Raw genomic sequence first — 21,891 nt, forward strand, 5'->3', positions numbered from 1 at the left:
CCTCTGTGATTTTGGCTGTTTTTCCTGGTGCACTGTGTTGATTAGGGGTACAGCGCCACAACGGCACAATAATGCTGCAATTGCAGTTAGGACAGAGATCCCCCGAGTGCAACACTTCTTAGAAGTAGTAATTTTCCATTAAGACCCACCTCAGAGTTGGTCGAGATTTAATTATCTATGCAGGGAAATCCCTAGTTATTGTAGTTATTAATAATAATAATAATAATAATAATAAATAATTACAACAGTAATAATAATAGTAATAACAGTAGTAGTAATAATAATAATAACAGTAATAATAATACATTTGCTATTCTTTTGTTTACAGAGTATTGTAAGTAATACAGAAGTAATACTACAAATGTATTGACTATATTTTTTAAGGTTTATGCAAACAAAAAGTGCATATTGCTGCAATTCTATTTGTGTTAATATAAAATTTGGTGAAACGAGTTTCTGTTTGTGTATCAGTATTTATTTATTTATTTATTTATTTTACTTTTCAACACGTTTGAACAATATCGCGATAATACCGATAATCGTGATAATTTTGGTCATGATAATCGTGATATGAAATTGTAGCGTTTCATCTCAAACTAATATCTTGAACTGAAATGGAAAAAAAATTAAATTTTGTGATTAACGAGTCATTATAGGAAGGTCTGTCCACTTAATTGCCATCTTGGCACCGCTCCTCATTTCCAGGTATACAAGGCCGTATTACAGAAAATTCTTTTTTTTGTCTTAACTTAAGATCTGGCAGTTCAAAATAAGATTTTTTTTACAAATTTGTATTACAGAAGCAAATCTTATCTTAATTTAAGAATCTTATCTTACAGCATCTTTTCTTATCTCAAGTTAGGAAATCTTAACTTACTCGATTGAAGTCGACAATCAACTGTGGTTTCTGTTACCTAGCAACTGACCATACACGTACAGCGGAAACGTAAACACGCGATTAAGTTAGTTAGTCAGACCAGAGCCGGTCTCTACAAGTTCTCTGGTCAGACCGCTAACGTTAGCTACCATTACTGGGGTTAAAAAAAGGTCAAATAAAACTAAAGCGCGGTAAACCGGAAGTTAAGAATATTGTGGCAGCGCTTCGTGCTGTTTATCAGAGCGTCGCCGCTCTCCTCTTTCAGTTTCATTTCCCAAACGCTTTAGCCGAGCGCGCGTTCAGCTGTGTCTCCTCATTATTCACCACTATCAGTGTAATATTTTGTCATCAACATTAACACACGAAGGAAGTAAGAGGGCACGGTGGAGATCGTGTCTGCAACGTCTGGGGCTTTTAAATGCTGTTAGAAAAGACTCGCAAGTCAAAGCACCGTTTTCAGTGTAGAAAAATGTAACGTCGTTATGCTACTTCTAGTGAACTATGCTGCCTATCACTGCATAAAACAATAGAAACAGACGATTAAAACCGAAGTTAAGACAGCTCTTAAAGTTAAGAAAATATTTAGGATATTTTGGCAACTTAGAATGTTTCTGTAATACCGTTTTCTTATCTGGACATAAGATTATAGACTTAAGAACTTTTGTTCTGTCCTAACTTCAGTCTTAACTGAAGTTTCCATGACAACAAAGCAGATCTCAGACTTAAGAATTTTCTGTAATACGGCCCCAGACTCCTCCGAGCTGAACGGATACCAAAAGGTGAATTGGAAAAACTACAGACTACTGATTGGTCGGGGAGAAACGTCACTATCACCCTAAAAGCATAAGCTAACATTAGCTACCAGGTTCGCTTACGCTCTTGCGTCACCTTTGAGCAACCAGAATTGTCTCCTCATCTGAACTCTGATGTAGTATTTCCCAAACTCTCCTATTTTTTCGACAGCATTTTGTCACAATTTGTCACCTTCATGTCACAGTAGTTTTATGTGGCATCGCCATTGAGGGGGCTATATATCTGCAGTGGAAGTTGAGCTGGTACAATGCAGTGGAACAGCAGCTTATGCTGATTCTTTTGCACAAACCAGCTCGCCTCTGCTGCCCACTGAATCATAGGTTTGTTTTATCCATCTGCACATATGGACACCTTACTGTACATATTGCACTTTCTGCACACCTTATCGCACATCTTGCACTTCTGGACACTCCACACCTAGACATTTTAGACACTTTTATTTCAGTACCAATATATGCACATATTTATTCAGTATTGTCATTATATGCTGTTACCTGCGCCTCCTTGTACATTCATTATTTCACTGGCTTTTTTATCTCAGGTTATAGATCTTATTGCATATTTTTGTATCTTTCTATTTGTATACACGCCTGTAGATTTTTTGCGCATATTCTTCTTTTTATATTGTATCACCCTTATTAATATAACTGTTCTATGTTGTGTGACTGCTACTGGCTGCTAAATTTCCTTCAGGATCAATAAAGTATCTATCTCTCTATCCATCCATCCATCCATCCGTCTATCTATCGCTGAATGGATCTGCAAGCAATGAATAATTATCTTAAGAGTTCTGGTATAATATTAAACACGCTGTGTCATCTTCATAGTAGCATAGCGAGTGGCTGCTATAAAACATAAAGTGGAAACGTTGTAAAATGACCAATTTTTAAACAAGCAAAATAGGCAATCATGACAACCAAAACTGAGAGACCCATTGTATCTGACTCTCAAGGCCAGACACACATCAAATATGTGTCAAAAAGTCTTGTGGGAAAAAAAAAGTGTCGGAGTTTTTTCACTTTCATTTTCTTTTTTTTTGTCATCCACATTGATCATTGGTGTGGATTTGTGTGTGTATGTGTGTTTCATTTCCTTTCTAGCAATGAAGAATTTGGTGGTGCACTGCAGGGAGCTCCTCACCGATGATGTCATTTGTCGAGTGCTTCCTCTCCTTTCCTGTGCTGTGGCCCTGTTGACTCAGTGAGTGACATTTAAGTCGCCAGATTCAGATGAAAAAAAAAATTAGGCATTTACCTACATGTATAGATACCTACGTAGTTAAGTAGTTTGGCTCTGCCAAATTAATGTGGTATTATGTGAAGCTCAACCATCGGTAAGAAGTAACCAGTTAAGTCTAAAAGGGCAGTTTTTTTTATTTAAATTACTAAATCAGATTTTATTCTATCTCTATTTTTTTTGTTTTTTGTAAACATTGAAGGTTGCCTTCTCTGGTCAAATCCTATGGGAACCAGCTCAAAAATGCTGTCACTATTTTCCGACTGAGAGTGTATGAGATCCTTGCACTATTGCCCCCGAAGACGTATGAAGGTAAGAGCTGTGTGAAAACTAGCTTTTTGTTATTTACTTCTTGGTGATGCTAAGCGTTATGCAATTCTAAGTAAGTTTCCCCACAGATTTGTAATATACTTAATGAAAGAACAAAATTCATAATGAAAGAATGAAAATTCATAATTGTTTTTAAACATTAATTTTACTCAAATATTACAAAAGCACAGTTTTTCATTAACAGTTATTTATTTATGTATTATTTATGTCAGTTACATACAAACATTAATATAACCAAAGTGTTTTTAACTTACAGGCTTTGTTTATGTCTTCTGTAAGAACAAGTGATGTATTTTTTGCCCAGTGAAATTATATACTCTCATGTAAATGTTTATAAAAAAAAGATTGGTCTGACCTGCTGCCTGGCTCAGTTTTAACATGGCATCTTTCTTTGTACTGCAAAAGATGATGATTTAGATACATTTCTGAGCTTTTTTTGCTCTGGTAAGGTCGTGCTGCAGCTTACCAGGTTTTTAAAATAATCTGGAGGAGAATAGCAATGATCACTGACAGAACAGGCTTAAATACACGATGAAAATGAAGATGCGAGCTAGACTAAATTGTCTTTTACTCAAATATTGACCACAGAAATGACCAAAATGCACTTTTCCAAGTTATGTCTAGTAATTGGCTAACTCAGGGATGCACAACTCCGGTCCTGGAGGGCCGGTGTCCAGCACTTTTTGGAGGTTGTCCTGCTTAAACACACCCACTTAACCTGGCAGTTAACTGATAAGTGTAATCAGGCGTGTTGGAGCGGGTAAATCACCAAACTGTGCTGGACACCGGCCCTCCAGGACTGGAGTTGTGCACCCCTGGGCTAACTTAATGCAAGTGCTGCTCCTGGTGCTTACACTCACTCTCCCCCTCCCCAGACTTGAGCTGCGTTGATGTAGTGTTCAAATTCTAGACATTTTTTTAAATGGATTATTAAAAATACTAAACTTTTTTTTAGAAATACACTTCGATAGGTTTCCATATACCAGGGCACTATATACTATATACATCTGAAACTTGCAAGGACTTTTTTACCTCCTGGTGTACAACAGCCTACTATTTTGTAGAACGCACTCAACAGGGTGGTGGCAACATTTTGGGTACTTGCTCTGTGAACAGCATTTTGCAATCCCTGCAGGGTTTTTCAGGCATACATATATACTGCAAGCCACTTATTTGGCTTCATCCCAAAGATGTTCTTCTATTGGATTAAGACCCAGGGGCTCTGCAGGAAACTTGAGACACTTAAATGCCAATTGACAACTTGAGATTATATATTTTTGGGGGGTAAATAAAGGCACAAGAGAGACTGGGCAACTTAATCTACAGGGACAATATGTCTATGTCTATATATTAGACCTAGAGTCCTTATTTGGACATGTTGCAAACTGTATAAAGACACATGGCTTTGGTGATCTGTATGCCTGTTTTATTCATTTAGTTTTAGTCAGACGATTCACTGTTAATGAGCATGTGCACCTAAGAAAGTGACCACTGAGTGTAGCTCTGTGTATCTATGTGAAATACTGACATTTGGTAAAATGTTTGTGAACATCAAAATTTAAATGTTTATGCTAGCCTTTACACTATTTTGGTCCTATTTGTACAGAATGTTTTGACACATTACTGAAACAGCTGCTGAATGACCTGACCGGTCCAGAGAACATGGCATGTGCTGAGCTCAGTCTGCTGCCTACCCTGTGCCACAACCAGGACCTGGCTCTGCTGGGTCCTGCCCTTCAGGACATGGACCAGCAGTACATCGAGGAGCAGGTCAGCCTCAGACTAGGCACTGGGCTCTCTGCACTTGTTATCAAGCAGTTCTTTTATTATTACTTATTTCATATTAGCAGATTGTCATTATTTGTGAACAGTATTTCACAGTTCTGGTTCTGAAATACCCATGTCCCTTATATTTTAGTGATCTACACACTGATTGTAAACTGTTTGCATGCTAGTTAAACAGCTGATGGGTCACATGTTAGAGCAGGGAGAAAAAAGTAAATGGGAAACAAACACTATTTTAAAGTGTATTTGGATTTGAAGCAGCCTAACAGATTTTTATAATTGATAATGAACTTGTTAGGATTTCTCAAATCTTACCACTGATAGGCTTTAAATCATGTTGCAGTTTTATTGTGTTTGCCCATCCACAGCTACATGGAGGCAGTATAGGAGGAACTTTAGAGTACGACCCTTTTACCATCTTTGAAAAAGCTCAGGAGGTACCTGCACCTCTTCCACCACCAGCTGCCCTAACTGCTGCTGCAGTCCAGTTGTTTGGGGTCATTTTCCCCCACCTGACTATCCAGCAGAGGTATAATATTTTCACCATTCCGCATTTCACAGGATTTCTTTTGAAGGCTGGCTGAAATCCCTGGTCCTCCTGTTATCCTGATCATCACTGGGCACTGCATCAGGCTTAACACCTTTCCTCCCATGACATATAAATGGTGTATGACACACTTGTCTGATGGTCTGCTAATTATTTAGAAAATTAATTTTCTCCAAATATTTTTAGTAGAGTTATTTGCTTCTGTGTAAATGTGCTTTGTGCAGTTGTATATTTAACTGTGATGAGGTTTCAGATCAAATAACTACCACTGTCTTTTGCATCTCAAAAGGTCGGATCCAGGAATAGTTCTGGAATCTCTGTTGCAGTAACATTTCTCTGTCTGTTATCTCAGGGCCCAAGTGCTGGAGCAGTTTTGCGAGTGTGTGAGGCTGTTGAAGGGCGCTCGACAACAGACAGTCCAAGTCCATGCCACAGCTGCTTTTTGCTGTACTCTGAAGGTGAACACATCCAGTGACTGGATACAGTTGCGGACTCACTTAACATGCAACTTCCTTTTCTGACATTTCATTTTGGTTAATTTTTAGAGATACTGCACACTGGGTTGTTGCATTAATATGGGGCCTAGTTTTACCTTACTGCCATATGGGGATGTCCTAGTTGGCATGTTGGAATCTTCACTATTTATTCATTTAAATCCTTTTCCTATAACCCATTTTTAATTACAAAAAACAGATTAATAAGTCTTCATTTTTTTTCTTCATTTGCATGCTTTGACAAGTTTTCTCTCTCTCTGTCTCTCTCTCTCTGTTACTAGGGTTTGGCTTTGGGTCATGAAACGTTGGGTCCAGAGGAAGTGCAGAAGCCAGGTCTCTCTCTCCTGTTAGGGGCACTAGAGAGTTCGAATGCCCTCCTGCGCTGTGTGGCTGCTGAGGGTCTTGCCCGACTTGCACAAGTCCTCAACGAACCCAATTTTACAGTCTCTCTGAGCCTGATGAGCTTCGACAAGTAAGTGTCTGCTGCCGGAAACTTGCACAAAAGACTTGCACAAAAAGCATGAATACATGTATCGAGAGTGTAGTAACCTATATACACAATTTAGGAGACCCTCTAACCTTTGCACCTTTAACAGAATCAGTTAACTTACTATATAATTTAACTATTTAACTTCAGTAAACTGACAACATAGACTGTTGATTAGATTTCGTAAAGAGTGTAGAAATCTGTAAGGGTGAAACCAGTACTTCTTTCTGCTTCCCAGGTTAAAGACAGCAAGGGACGCTGTCACACGCACAGGCCATTCCTTGGCTCTGGGTTGTCTGTACCGCTACATGGGGGGTATCAGCTCCCCACAGCACCTCAGTGCCTGTGTTGGGGTCCTGTTTACACTCTCCCAGGACAATACATCACCAGAAGTCCAGGTGAAATACAAGACCCTGATATGTTTGGGATAGCAGGGTCTTTTTTGTCTTTTTGAATCCTAATGGGAACTGATAGAAAGAGAGTGTCTTCACTACTGTGTAATATGCAGTCCTAGGTTTGCATAGTGAAGAATTGGTGATTTTGGCATGAAATGCATGTGCTGTCTTCAAAGGATGTTGTTTTTGATGCGTATGTGTATTGCAGATGTGGTCTCTTCATTCTTTATCCATGGTGGTGGACCTGGCAGGGCCTCTATACCGCAGTCACATAGATGCCAGCTTGACTCTAGTGCTAAGGCTGCTTCTCTTAACACCACACACACACGTGGAGGTGCAGCAGAGCCTGGGCCGCTGCCTCAACGCTCTCATCACATCGCTGGGACCTGACCTGCAAGGTTCTCGTATAAACATGCATGCTTAAACTCTGAACGCCCACAACCCTTTTCTCTCTCTCCTGCAATACAGCGCCAAGCTTTTCTGAGTTTGCCCATATCTTATTCAGCATCTAAATACTACAGTGACATATTCAGTTAAAGTTGGCAGTAGTCTCTGTTGAAAAGGAAGAAATAGGCTTTGGGATGCCAGGAGCACATTGTTTTAGTGTCTTGCACTGTTTCGTCCACTCATACAGTCCTTGAAGCCTCTGCCCGAAGCCAGTCATGGTCGATGTGCAGGCACAAGCTCTCCTAGTCGATCAGAAATCACTTCCACGCAGAAATAACTTTGGACAAGATTATCCTCGCCCTGGTTGCTGAGTTTAAAATGTCACTAGCAGCGGTTGCTAATGCACCTGTACAGCCAAAGTTTAGAGTTTCCCATTGCTTCCTCTTAAAACGTGCCCCCAACATCCCATCCGCAGTGTTTGATTGACAGTAAGCCTCACTGACAGTGAAAATGCAATTGCAAGGAGGGATGCAAATACATTTTATTTTTAGCAGAGCTGAAGTGTGACAATGAGGAAATGCAACAACAAATGGGAGATCAGACCCAGCAGTGTTGCTGGAGTTTTTAAACACTAGTAAACATTTCTTGTCCACTCTATCAGACTTACTTATCTTGTTAGTCTAACTTGTAGATGTAAAATCAGAGACAATATACCTGTTTAAGTACTGTGTTAAGTGGACATGCTTAGTACATGGGTAGCTTGGGTAAATTAATTATTACAGTTGTTTCTCTGTGATTTTAGTCCCGTCCAGATCCTCTATCCTGAGCTGGATTAGATTTACCTGGGGAGGTGCTGTAATTTGAATGATTGCTGACGAGATCTTTGAGTTTAATCCAGTATGAATCTGCATCTCCTACAAATCTCCTTATATAATTTGAGGAACGCTGAGCTCACTCGGTATTAGTAGTCATGCTCGAATTGGCATCACAGTGATGTAATTAAAAATAATAATTAAAATAATTAAAAATGGCACCTTTGTTTTTTTTTCTTTTTTTTTGCGACCTGAAGACAAGGCTAACAGCTAAAATGAAGCTTGATTTGATCCAATTCCATAACTCTCAAGTTCAAGACTAAAATCAACAATTTTGTGTATATTTCCTCCTGTCCGCTGTGATTATGCACCGTCATTTCGAATTGCTGTTGATAACAGGCGGCAGCCCACACTGAAATGAGATGCAAAGTCTCCTCCCTTGTCCAGTGCACTTTTTTTTGTTGTTGGTTTTGTTTTTGTTTTTCGTTTTTTTTGGGGGGTATAATATTTGCCATTTAGCTGCAGAACGTGCTGTTATCTGTCCCATAATGCCGAGGTAAACATCTGTGTGATGATGTTTCAGTCTGGGCTGTTTGCAGAATTTAGGGAAATTAAGTAGATGGTTAGTGTTGCACTGCTAGATGTTAGCACTAGAAGCTGCCGTAATCTTAGCGATAAGGTCTAAACAGCTATACACACAACCATGCAGGTTTATTCCAGCTCATTGAAGCCTCACTGTTGCAAGTTTAGAGAATAAAGACTCAAATCTGAGCAAGTAAACCTGTGTTTTTGTGTTGGAGCTGTTAGCTTAAGTTACTTTAAATTCACATCCTCGTCAGCACCAGAGACCGATGTTACCTTAGCGAGAATCTGAGTGAGTGAAATCGAGTGACTGGTGCTAGAGTAACATAAAGACAGTTTTTCTGATTATTAATGTTAAAGTGGATGCTCATTTTTGTTTCCTCTTTGTCTCACCTACTCAAATGTAGAGACAGTGTGCAGGGTAGTGGGAGGAAGGGGCATTGTTTAGAAATGGTGCAGCAGGGAGTCGTTTACACTTTGTATAATTGTGAATATTCAGATATCTTTGTTGTGGTTTAGAGACGCTCCTATATTTTTTGTAGTTTCTTGGGCATAACAATAATAAATCAATAACAATTGTGATTTATTTTACGACTTTAGTGGGCACTTTAAAAGTTTGGACATGTTTTAGTGAGCAGCTGAACATACAGCTGAAATCTTTTTGGTGTGGCGGCAGTGTGTAAAATGAGTGGCCTCATGTTATAACGAGATTGATCGTCATGTGCAAATCAGTCAGAAGCGTTACAGACTTCCTGTGGTAAAACATTAATCCTCCCCATGCAGGACTAATTCCATCTGAATAGTACTGTGGTCATCTTTTTTTGATCATCAGTGGTCAGTTTCTGGCCGCAAGACATCATTGGCTGAAAATTTTTGTTTGGCGGGCTATTCTCATTCAGCAGTGTATAACAAATGATTTTCATATTGTTGTCCATCACAATCTTCAACTTTATCTATAACCTAAATCAGTAATGTCAGTCCATTTTGTGTATTTGTTAGTGTGGTGTTCTGTGTAGAGGGGATTGCCAAGTGGAGTTGGCCAATATTGATTTTGGTATTAATCTCCTTATAGGTCAAATATTTTAGCAGAAAGTATTAAAATCTGCATTTAATTATGGTGGCATTAAATTGTTTTCTGCAGAGCCTACAGACAGTCACATGCGTGCTGTCATTTCATCTCAAACTCTCATATTTGTTCTTGGTGTTTAGTCCAATATAATGGTTGGTAATATCACTCTGACTAGTGTTTGTCTTCTTTCTCCATGTTAAACGTGCAATTTAGCTGCAAAGTTGCTGATCACCACCTTATGCAAAAAATATTGTTGATTCAGAGCCGTCAAATTGCCCATTCCCTAGTGCCAAGGATGTAAATGACACATACCTGCAAATAAAGTGATTGTAATTCAGATTTCCAGTTGATGTGACATATATGCTTATGTGTTTTGTCCAGGGGAGGGTGCAGGTGTTTGTGCAGTGAGGACTTCGTGTTTAGTGGGTTGTGCAGTGATGCAGGACAGTCCAGACTGTCTGGTGCAGGCCCAGGCCATCACCTGCCTGCAGCAGCTGCACATGTTCTCACCCCGCCACGTCAACCTGGCCAGCCTGGTGCCCAGCCTCTGCGTGAGTGTACACAACACACGCTCTACTTGCTCGATCTCTCTCTCGCTCTCAAGAACACACACTCTCTCACAGGGACACAGACATACATGCAGATAAGCCGCAAACACATATATTATCTCATATTTAAACACAGATCCCTGAATATTCACTCTATGTACAGTCTTCTGCAATTTGACCCTCAGTCAAATTGCTTTTGTTGAAAATAAGTTACAGACAACACACTTAAATATTTTCTGCACATTTAAGTGCACAATTGCTGTTTATTTGCTAAGCTTACCATATTGGGGAAAGAAAAACATTAAAATGAAATTTGCCATTACTTTTGCACAGGACATATTTCACATTTTTATTAAGTTTTAAGTTTAAATTCAGCAAATAAGCAGTAATTGTGGATTAAATGTGCAGAAGTATGTGTACTGTAGAGGATGTATATTTATTTTCACTACGAAATTCAACAAAACGTAATTTGTCTAAGGGTGCCCTTTTGCATGTGACTGTATGCACAAGTGCTTTTTTGGCTTTATGTTATTTTGTCTTTTTTTTGGTCCCTTAGATTGCAAATGTTTACCCCAAGTATTTGCTCATCAGATGTTTAGTAGAACAAATAGTAGTCATCATCAGTAGTCCTCAGATTCAGACTCGAGCAGAGCTGACGTGTTCCATGCTGCTTGAGTTTCCCTCTCTTGTCATGACCGTGATGTTCTCTATTCTCTCGTTCAGGAGATCTTGTTGGATTATTCTGTGTTGGTACGTCACCCCACCCCCCACCCCCCCACACACCACCAGGCTGCAGTTTTAAATGATGTTTTCTGTTTGCTCCTTTTTTTCCTTCCTCATGCGGTGTAATTTGTCTCTCACTAGCCTTGCTATCTTTATTCTGTCTCCCTCTCCCCCTCTCTCTTCATCTTCCTCTCCCTGTCACTCTCAGTTGTTTTGTTTACATTTTTCATAATGCAGACTAACCAAACAGGCATTCTGGTTTTGAGCATGAGCTGTCACAGTCTGTCACTGCAGGGCTAATGCCAGGGATTTATATTCACAAGGCTTATAATGCTAAAGTTTACACACACACACACACACTGGGAATTAGTAAGACAGCTTTCAGACTATTAGCATTGTTGTTGCCTAAATGTCACGCTTGTGTTGCAAGCTTTATCCCTCTAAAGCAGGGGTGTCAAACTCAACCACTAAAAGGGCCATATTAAAAAATCTCAACAAATCCATGGCCCAGAGAACACTTATGTTTTATATTGGTTGAACTGCAGCTGAAATGTAGCTAGTGTGTTTAGTGATATGATATTGTAGTGCAGGGCATTGTATAATGGGCTAATATTAAAAGAAATTTACAATAATTTCGCGGGCTGGATAGGATTGTGTTGCAGGCTTGATCTGGCCCACAGGCCTTGTGTTTGATATATGGGCTCTAAAGCCATATGATGTTAATGGTAGCACAAAAAAAAATTTATGATGACTCATTCCTTTCAAAAACTATAACCTTCTTAACGTAGTTAGATGGTTTTTGAGAGTTATATAAAGGTAGTTTACTATATGACCTACTGTATGTCTGGCATATGCTATGTGCTGAACTCCATGCTTTGTCAAGAGGGAGAAATAGACGAGAAACAGCCAAAGAGGAGACAATCTGAAGAACCAAGACTGAGAAAGAAGTTGTTAGATCAGGCAAGGGCGAGAAGCCATGTTAACGTCGAGGAGGCGTTTCAGTGGTTGAGAGACCTCTGAGAGTTGACGAGGCTGAAGTTGGCTTCATATTTGCAAGCTTCTGCTGCCCCATTTAAGGTGGAATGGAAAAATTCAGACAAGAAGCTGATTGTCTTGCTATTTATCTGTAGAGCGTTTTCGAAGGGTTTTATGGCCGCAAAGATCTAAAAAAACAAGTTTGCTAGCCCAGTGTCATTCGCCTTGGCAGCACGCATCCATGAATTTGGGGGGCAGAGCTTCTGAAGGAGCACTGAAGGGAGGGGTGTATTTGTTTTGCTGTTGAATTCAAATGTCAACTTTTCTCCAGAGTCGCTCACTCCACCTTTAAAATTGGTAGAGCACTCTGTTGTCATAAGTATGCTTGTTCTTTTGGCATGTCTACACAGTAGTTCTCTGTGAATAATATTACTTTACAATTTCTGTCAGTTGTATCATTTGATTGTAGAAACAAACCTTGGCAGTAGCCCTGCTTCCTTACTTACACTTTTACTCTCAGTACAGAAATTGGATTTGTTGCCGATTTGGTTAAGTGTTACAGGGTTAACTGCATCTTGGCTACCACAGACTGCTGTCCGTGGCAGGCCACTGACACTTCTGTTGCTGTTTTTTCTGTTTCTTTGTGTATTTGTCTGTCATGCACTTGAGGACTTGCTGTTCATACAGCTCCAGTTCCACAAATGGTGAATATTTTACAGTACTGTCCAAAGGTCAGAGGCCGCACTTCATTTATTTAATTTCCAGTTTCCAATTTCCATTCAAAATGGCCATTTAATACAATTTATTAATTTTTTAGCCTCAGAAAAACATATTTAACAGTGTCCACACTCCGCACTGCACTTAGTGTCCACACTTAAATGTTAAGTCTTAGAAGTCTGCATGTTCTGTTTCTCATGATCCAAGTAAACCAAAACATGTTCAGTGATGTTGAAGTCCGATTCGGGTGGTCAGTCCATTGTTCTGAGAACTGCAATTTCTTTATCTTATATCTTCTTAAAAGTATCTCCAGAAAAACAAATAACTTGTACTTAATGATGGGAAGTTAAATAAGTGAATGGTGATCTCTGGTTTTTGCACAGTAAAAAAAAAAATCAAGAATATAAGAAACAATAGAAACAATATTGTGTGTGATGTATGTCCAGGTAAACCTGTGCAGTCTGTACCTGTCCCTACGACGAGCAGTTGTAGCATGCTTGCGGCAGCTGGCCCAGCGTGAGACTGTGGAGGTGTCTGAGCACGCTGTGGCACTGGTGAAGGAGCTGCCTCGAAGAGATAACACACAGCTGGGTGAGTCAACACCACCAACACTTACTATCTCATTTTCTGTCTCACATGTGAAGGGAATGAAAGTCTTACTCAGTAATTTCTTTCCTAGAACTTACCTTAAAGGATCTTAACAAGAAATGATGTTACAGAGCCATCATGAGCACTGAGAATAAACAAGAATTTCCTCTTCCATATAAATCTTCAACATGTTTGGATCTAAGTTCTGTCTGGTTTTGTCTTGCAGATGTGACAATTAAAGAAGTAGGTCTGGAGGGAGCCCTGTTCAGCCTGCTGGATCGGGAGTCAGACCCCCGGCTCCGCCAAGACATCAAGGATACGCTGGTTCATATGATGAGCTCCGCTGCTGAGAGTGAACTGGCCCACTGGCTAAAGCTCTGCAAGGACGTGCTCTCCGCATCCTCTGGTGAATCCATGTCTCACCCCTAACATGTTAATGGAAGAAATGCTAAAGATGAAATATACAGGGGTGTCCAGTCTTGTCCTCAAAGGGCTGCGGGTTTTCATTCCAAACAAGCAGGAGCGCATTCACACTTGTTAAATCAAATCGTGGGCCATTTCACAAGCAATTGATCACTTGATCTCCTGCTTTGTTGGAATAAATACCTGTAACCTCACCAGCCCTTTGCACTCTTGAATTAATAGGTGCCATTTTAGCGAGGATGGAAACTTCAGGCAAGATCAATACTATTCAGAAAGATTAACACATCAGTGGGTTTCCTCCAGGTACTCTGGTTTCCTCCCACAGTCCAAAGACATGCAGTCAGGCCAACTGGACACGCTAAATTGCCCCTAGGTGTGAACGTATATGTCTGTCTGCCCTGCAATGGACTGGCGACCTGTCCTGGGTTTTTCCTGCCTTCTGCCCAATGACCACTGGGATAGGCTCAAGCACCCCCCCCTGCGACCCAGAAAGATAAGCGGTTTAGAAAATGTGTGTGTGTGTGTGTCTGTGTGTGTGTGTGGTTGTTTAGACCTTTTGCTTTAGACCCCTACGAGCAGATGAATCTGATGTTTTTGTGAACGTGTTGAAAAAGTATCAAAAGAGAGCTCAGGCAAAACTTGGTAAAGGACGTGTCTTCCGATGATGTAAGTGAATTATGTACAATTAAACATTGTGAGGAATTTTCTTTCTGAGTCTGTGTGAGTGACGTTAATAGTAAAGACATATGACATATTCAGAAAAACTCCTTTTTACCCCAGTAATGCTGCTACTTTTCCATTTTAACAAAATAATCTTACATAGTTAAGATTTATGTGTAGTGGTTTTATTGAAAATAGCTAATTTTAAAGTTCAATAGTTTAGAAAGAAGGACTGTCAGATTAGTGCCATTGTGACACGGCCACATGAAAGATGTTTTATAGGAAGTACACTGATGAGGCATAACATTATGACCTCCTCCTTGTTTCTACGCTAATTGTCCATTTTATCAGCTCCACTTACTATATAGGTGCACTTTGTAGTTCTACAATTACAGACTGTAGTCCATCTGTTTCTCTGCATGCTTTGTTCGCCCCCTTTTACCCTGTTCTTCAGTGGTCAGGACCCCCATGGACCCTCACAGAGGAGGTACGATTTGGGTGGTGGATCAGTCTCAGTACTGCAACACTGATGTGGTGGTGGTGTGTTAGTGTGTGTTGTGCTGGTACGAGGGGTAAGACACAGCAGTGCTGCTGGAGTTTTTAAATACTGTGTCCACTCACTGTCCACTCTATTAGATACTCCTACCTTGTCAGTCCACCTTGTAAATGTAAAGTCAGAGACGATAGCTCATCTGCTGCTGCACAGTTTGTGTTGGTCATCCTCTAGTCCTTCACCAGTGGTCACAGGACGCTGACCACAGGACGCTGTTGGCTGGATATTTTTAGTTGATGGACTATTCCTAGTCCAGCAGTGACACTGAGGTGTTTAAAAACTCTGCAGCACTGCTGTGTCTGATCCACTCAGACCAGCACAACACACACTAACACACCACCACCACGTCAGTGTTACTGCAGTGCTGAGAATGATCCACCACCCAAATAGCACCTGCTCTGTGAAGGTCCATGGAGATCCTGACCACTGAAGAACAGGGTAAAAGGGGGCTAACAAAGTATGCAGAGAAACAGATGGACTGAAGTCTTTGTAGAACTACAAAGTGCACCTATATAGTAAGTGGAGCTGATAAAATGGACAATGAGCGTAGAAACAAGGAGGAGGTCATAATGTTATGCCTGATCAGTGTACATATTAAGCACATGCTATTGGTTTCCTTTTACACTGACTTTCTTTGATGGCTAGCTATACGAGAAAGAAAGAATTCGTTGTTTGGTTGTTTTTCTTTGAAGGTCATCAACAAGCACCTTAACATAAGTGTTCCACTACCTTTTGTCATTGCATTTCGTTTTATTTTGTGTATATGTTGTCAGACTCGGCAGTAATCACACTGGTGGAGACCAACCAGGAAGAGGATACTGATGACTCTTCTGCCTTCCATGCCAAGCGTGAGCACAGCGGGCCCTTCAACAGCTTGCGATGGTCTACGCGAGTGTTTGCTGTTGAATGTGTTTGCCGCATTATAGTGCAGTGTGAGAGCGGAGATCCGGCTCACTTTGACATGGTGCTGGCTCAGGAGCAGCGCTTGCACGAGTCCACAGGTCAGGCTGCTCTGCTAGACGTAATCCTTTTTGTTCTTAAAGAGAACAAAGCCCTCCAATAACTGTCTTTAGGTGTTGCTCATCGCATCTTCATGGATCTCCTGCCTGTGTTTTTGCTCAGACCAATCTGACCAGCACTGTTAATATGTGGCTAAATTCTCAGATCTCTGTGTGAATTGTTGTTGTCCCAGACATTTCAACTTTCTGACACACACTGCATTTTTTCTCCTTTAGATTTCCTGGTTCTCCATTTGGCCGATCTGGTACGCATGGCCTTCATGGCAGCAACGGACCACAGTGAGCAGCTCCGGCTGGCCGGCTTGCAGATGCTACTTGTCATCATCCGCAAATTTGCCAGTGTTACAGAACCAGAGTTCCCCGGGCATGTCATTGTAGAGCAGTACCAGGCCATCGTAAGAGTCCCAGTAATACATACACAGAATTGAGCTCTTCTTCGAGTATGTTCCGCCTATGACGTTTCCTGTCTTTCGAAAAGATCGGCTGCACATCTGTGACATGAAGGTCTTTCCTTGACAGACTGTGTGGGTTGCTTAAATCCGTAGTTCTCATGCAACACAGACACGAGCAGTCTATTAAACAAATATAAAAATGTACTGTGCCCTCCACAAATGTTGGCACTCCTGGTAAACAAAAGCAAAACAAGCTGAAAAAATTATTTGTTGCTTATCCTTTTGATCTTTCATTAAAACATAAAAAAAACAACGTGAAGTACAATGATTGAAAGAAAAAACACTAAATCTCATCATAAAATAAATATTTTTCACAAATCTATGTGTGCCACAGTTGTTGGCACCCCTTCATTTAGTACTTTGTGCAGCCTCCTTTTGCAAAAAATGACATAACAGCTCTGGGTCTTCTCCTGTAATGCTTAATGAGACTGGAGAACATAAGGCAAGGGATCTGAGACTATTCCTCTACACACAATCTCTCCAGATCCTTCAGATTCTCAGGTTTACACTTGTGGACTGTCCTCTTCAGCTCATCCCACAGGTTTTCTTTTCTTTCGGATGACCATTTCAAAACCTTGATTGTGTAGTAATGAAACGGTTACCGGTTTCACGGTAGACCATGGTAAAATTGCAGGTGGTTAGTATTACCATTTCAGATTTTAATTATCATTAAAATTGTGGTCGTTTACTGCAGTCTGAAAAACTTTGAAATACTTTTCAGCATCAACCAAAGTTAGCAACAGTCTCCCAGATGCAAGGGCGCAAGCACGCATTGTGGGTTTGTTTTGTGTCCGTGTGAACATGGTGGAAGCCAGTGACAGCGCTCCGGAGATTTTTCAGGTTTCTAAGAGGTCTAAGTCAGAAGTATGGTCGTATTTTGGTTTACAGAGGGAATCTTGATTGAAGATGGTCACCCTGTCTGCAGAACATGCAAAAAGAAAATCGCTGCGAAAGGGGGCAACATTTCAAATCTTACGATTCATTTCCGTGACCTCCCTACTATATTGTGACATGTGTTCCAATGAATTGTGCTTCCTTGCCGAAATGTCATACCGGTGCACCATTTAAGGTGGAAAATTCGAACAAGAAGCTGGCGAATACTATGCTGACTTCACCATTGTATTAAAACTGCAGGTAGGATAGTTTGATTGTCTAGATGTCCTTATCAGAAAATGTTACCAGCATTAAAAGAATAATTAGGATATTTTGATAGCCTAATTCAGCTTATTAGGGGGGAAGTAGTCTGTACTGAATTGACATTAAGAACACAACGAGAAACGTTTGAACATTTATGTTTGAACCATTTGAACCTCTCATGGCCACATGGTGTCACCACATTTGATGTGGTTTTCATATGTTAACATAAGATATTGCCTGTATTATTATTTTAACATTTATGTGCACAAAGACTGCAAATTCTGCTCATTTTATTTGTAGTTTTCAATATGAAGATTGGTGAAATGATTTGTGTGTGAGTAGTTTTTGAAAATTTTAGCTCATTTTAATGATACCACAATAAGACTCATAACCGTGCTAATGTTGGGCACTGTAATCGCAATATTAAATTTTTCATAGCGATTCATCTCTATTGTGTAGTCAGTGAACCATTTTTTGCTATTTTTTAGGTGTGATTTTGATCATTGTCCTACTGGAAGATCCAGCCATGGCTCAGTTTAAGCTTTCTGGCTGAGGCAGTCAGGTTTTGATTTAATATGTGCTTGTACTCAAGAGTTCCTGATACCATGTATTCAAAAAAGTTGTCCAGGGCCTTTGAAAGAAACAGTCCCGCAGTATTACAGATCCACCACCATACATAATAGTGGGGAAGAGGTACTTTTCTGCATGGCTATCTTTGTGTCCATGCCAAACCCACCTTTGTTTGTGGGTTTGGCATTGGCACAAAGTGTCTGTTGTTGGCATAAGGTTTTTTTTTTTTGTTTGTGGTCTCATCTGACCATAGAAGACGGTCCCACTGAAAGTTCCGGTAAGGTCAGGCAAATTTAGGCACTTGAGTTTGTTGTTCCTTGACAGCAGAGGCTTCCTTCTGGCAACCCTCCCAAACAACTTGTGGCCATGTAGGTGGTGCTTGGTTGTGATTCTTGAACATTCTTTCGCCACTCTAACCATCTTTCTTACTGTGTGTGGGGTCAGTATTGACATACGTCCTTTTCATGGCAGATTCTTAACATGTCCAGTTGTTTCATACTTCTTAATTATTGCCCTCATAGTTAAAATAGGCATTTTCAACTGTTTAGCTATTGTCTTGTAGTCATTTCCTGATTTGTGCGGTTCAACAACCTTTTGCTGCAAATCACTGCTGCATTCTCTGGTCTTTCTCATAGTGATGGATGACTAAGATAGTTTTGCCTGTGTGTCAGCAAATATTTAACAAAGTCTTAACTGGTTGTTTAAGTACAATCACTACATTTTCGAATAAGGGTTAGATTTTTTGTTAATATATCTGAGATCAAAATAACTAAGATTAGCAATAATGTTTTTTTATAGCCTGTTTTGCTAACGTCTACCAGGGCTGCCAATATTTGGGGATGCACTGTATTTTTATAGGTTTAATGTTTTTGTATTTTATTTTTTTCACCATGGATGATACATCTTGTTGTAGTCCATTAGTTAATTGCTGTAGTGCATTAGTGCTCTTAGGTTATTATCTTCTGGAGTATCATTTTTTCTCTCTCTCTCTCTCTCTCTCTCTCTCTCTTTCTTTCTTTCTTTTCTTTCTTTCTTTCTCTCTCTCTCTCTCTCTCTCTCTCTCTCTCTCTCTCTCTCTCTTTCTCTTTCTCTTTCTGTCTCTCTGTCTCTCTGAGAATGAGAGAGAGAGAGAGAGAAACATAGAGGAGTCTCAGTTATACCAGATTAGGTTGTCTCTGTGTGCTTAGCTAAGACTTCTTTTTGGTAATATGACAAACTATTTACTATAAGTTTGTTATAAATTCTGTGAAAAGTTGCTGCTGGTTTGCAGTAAGTCAAATGAAGTTGAAAAAATGATTTGGTGCTCATCCTTTGAAACACTGACAGTACGTCATATACTAATAGACTTTTTTGTTTGAAGGTGGGAGCTGCTCTGAGACCTGCTTTTAGTGTGGATGCCCCACCTGACGTCACTGCTAAAGCCTGTCAGGTCTGGCCCTTCTATGCTTAAGAAAAACACATGGTGTTTATGCTCTGTTTTAAAATTGTGTCCCCTTAACTAATGACTACACTGGCTAGCTCACAGTTAGAGATTCAAACTGCAAAGCTTCTTGCTGTCAAGCTGTCATTTGAAATGCTGCAGTTTAGGTATGTTGACCTGGAGTCATTTAACAAATATGACACTGCGGTTTGTCTCCTTCAGTACGGTGTGATGATTGTTTTTCAAATAACTTGAATACACTTGGGGTCTGCTTGACCTACTTTTTCCCTCTGAGCATTAGCTGTTTACCACAGCCCTTAAAAGAGCTCTTTCAGAGGTTGCCTTGGGAGCACTGAGTTCTTTTCTTGTTCTTTTTGTTGCTGTGCAGGTTTGTAGTGCATGGATCACCAGCGGGGTCGTCAGCGATCTCCGGGACCTGAGGAGGGTGCACCAGCTTCTGGCGTCCTCGCTGGTCAAGGTTCAGGGAGGGCGAGATGTGCTCAATCCCTTCTATAATGAGAGCACTTTCACCATGGAGACACTGGCTGTGCTCAAAGCCTGGGCAGAGGTGAGAAGGACCGGCTTACTTCCATCAAGCTAAACATGGTGTTCCATTGGTGCACCATTAGTTGACCCACATTATAGCCTGGTACAAACAAGTCTGAATGTTGTGAGCTTTTACTGCAAACTCTGTGTATTCAATCAGTTGCCAAATGGGCATTGCATCAATGTAGGTCTAAAAAGCTTCAGCCTGTTTTGGATTCTTCTTTCTGGGCCTTGTATCTGTGCATTTAGTTCCCTGAACTGACCCCATAGATCCTTGGAGCAATTTAAAAATTCAGAAGATTTTTTTTTAAATCAACATTTATCAGCACTTGTTTGCATTTTGTCGGCATTTTATTCATTTTACTGTATTGTAACCCAATAAATAAATGTCACATTTCCCTGTAATGCTAATTCTAATGGGTACAATTATATATAATTTTATAAATAGATAGGTATCTGCACAAATAGATTCGTACACAAAAAACATTGGCATCATCCCAGAATTCACGTATTGGTGCAACCCTAATTAATACCTGTGTTATATCGTATAATATAAATATAAACTGGTAATGAGATCAGTCAGTCCAATTCAGCCATAAGCCTATAATGAACACACTATAAAATGGTAATTTTCAAAAAGTACACTGACAAACAAAACATGTCAGACCAGAATGGCAGTCTAAAATTAACTAAATTTACTGTAGTATCAGCAAAGTAGCATAAACTTACCCGAACTGTGCAGCTATAGTATCTATGAAAACACACATAGCGGATGAGGCTCTGTATCAGCTGTATAATATAAGGACTGTATAATATAAGGATGAGAATGGGGGACTAAAAAACGAATCAGGACATCCCTAATTAAACTATGTATAGTATAACAGAGTATACAGAGAAATAGATAGACTACAGTCTGTAATTGTAGAGCTACAAATTGCACCTATGGGGTAAGTGGACTGATAACATGGAAAATGAGTGTAGATACAAGGTAGAAGTACCTAATAAAGTGCTCAGTGAGTGAATATCTCAGAAAGTCATAATAGCAGTTTTTCCCACCTGCATCTGTCATTTTAGGTGTATATTGTGGCAGTGCAGACCACCAGGCAGAAGGAGAGTCCTGCTGTGTGGCACCAGGAACAGCAACAAGAACAGTGCGAGGATCATGGAACTGCAGAGACAGCAGGAGCTGGCCTGCTGAAGCTGGTGCAGGGTGACCTGGCTACGCTGAGCCGCCTGTGGCTGGCCGCACTGCAGGACCATGCGTTGCTCACTCTGCCTCCAACCTATGCCAGTCAGCTCCCAGCCACAGGTTACTGCTAACAAAGAGCATAGCAGTTAGGAAAAGAGGATAAAAAGTGACTCATTCTCAACCCGCGGAGGGTTATTGTAATAAAACTGGTGTTTGATCATTTTAATTTGACCAGTTGTTGACCATTTGGTTAAATCGTTTTGTAAGGGTATATGAGTAATTGGACTCTCCCTCTATGCCTCAGGCGGCTCATTCTATACTGCAGAGACCGTGGAACAGGTTCGTCAACATTACTGTTTTGCCTGGGCTCCTATCCTCCATGCCACCGCCCTCTGGCTCAACAGTACAGAGTTCATCATGGTTGACGAGGGTCCAGCCAACCTTTCCAGGCCTGTCACCCCCACCTCCATGGGCCAGTCCACCACTCTGGCCAGCATTAAGTCCCCGGAGGATGTCAGCACTGAGCGTCTCCACCTCATCCTGGGTGAGGAGCTTGT

The 21,891-nt window shown here is 40.5% G+C and overlaps 1 protein-coding gene across 5 annotated transcripts in view; it reads left to right on the forward strand.

The window, feature by feature from the left end:
• Positions 1–21,891, forward strand: part of heatr5a (HEAT repeat containing 5a) — a 45,690-nt gene that overhangs the window by 16,412 nt on the left and 7,387 nt on the right. For 2 of the 5 annotated variants that reach the window (XM_036593022.1, XM_036593023.1), the window contains exons 13-30: positions 2,791–2,890; positions 3,129–3,238; positions 4,863–5,026; positions 5,410–5,570; positions 5,941–6,046; positions 6,364–6,554; positions 6,808–6,967; positions 7,173–7,362; positions 10,196–10,365; positions 11,086–11,112; positions 13,224–13,368; positions 13,592–13,771; positions 15,775–16,002; positions 16,237–16,415; positions 19,540–19,608; positions 19,988–20,167; positions 21,220–21,454; positions 21,639–21,878. In XM_036593022.1, the coding sequence (XP_036448915.1) occupies positions 2,791–2,890; positions 3,129–3,238; positions 4,863–5,026; positions 5,410–5,570; positions 5,941–6,046; positions 6,364–6,554; positions 6,808–6,967; positions 7,173–7,362; positions 10,196–10,365; positions 11,086–11,112; positions 13,224–13,368; positions 13,592–13,771; positions 15,775–16,002; positions 16,237–16,415; positions 19,540–19,608; positions 19,988–20,167; positions 21,220–21,454; positions 21,639–21,878 (2,835 nt within the window). The remainder of the gene's footprint in view (positions 1–2,790; positions 2,891–3,128; positions 3,239–4,862; positions 5,027–5,409; positions 5,571–5,940; positions 6,047–6,363; positions 6,555–6,807; positions 6,968–7,172; positions 7,363–10,195; positions 10,366–11,085; positions 11,113–13,223; positions 13,369–13,591; positions 13,772–15,774; positions 16,003–16,236; positions 16,416–19,539; positions 19,609–19,987; positions 20,168–21,219; positions 21,455–21,638; positions 21,879–21,891) is intronic. The other 3 variants (XM_036593025.1, XM_036593026.1, XM_036593024.1) reach the window with 2 other exon arrangements.

The sequence above is a fragment of the Colossoma macropomum genome, unplaced genomic scaffold (assembly GCF_904425465.1).
Source record: "Colossoma macropomum unplaced genomic scaffold, Colossoma_macropomum, whole genome shotgun sequence".
Taxonomy (NCBI): domain Eukaryota; kingdom Metazoa; phylum Chordata; class Actinopteri; order Characiformes; family Serrasalmidae; genus Colossoma; species Colossoma macropomum.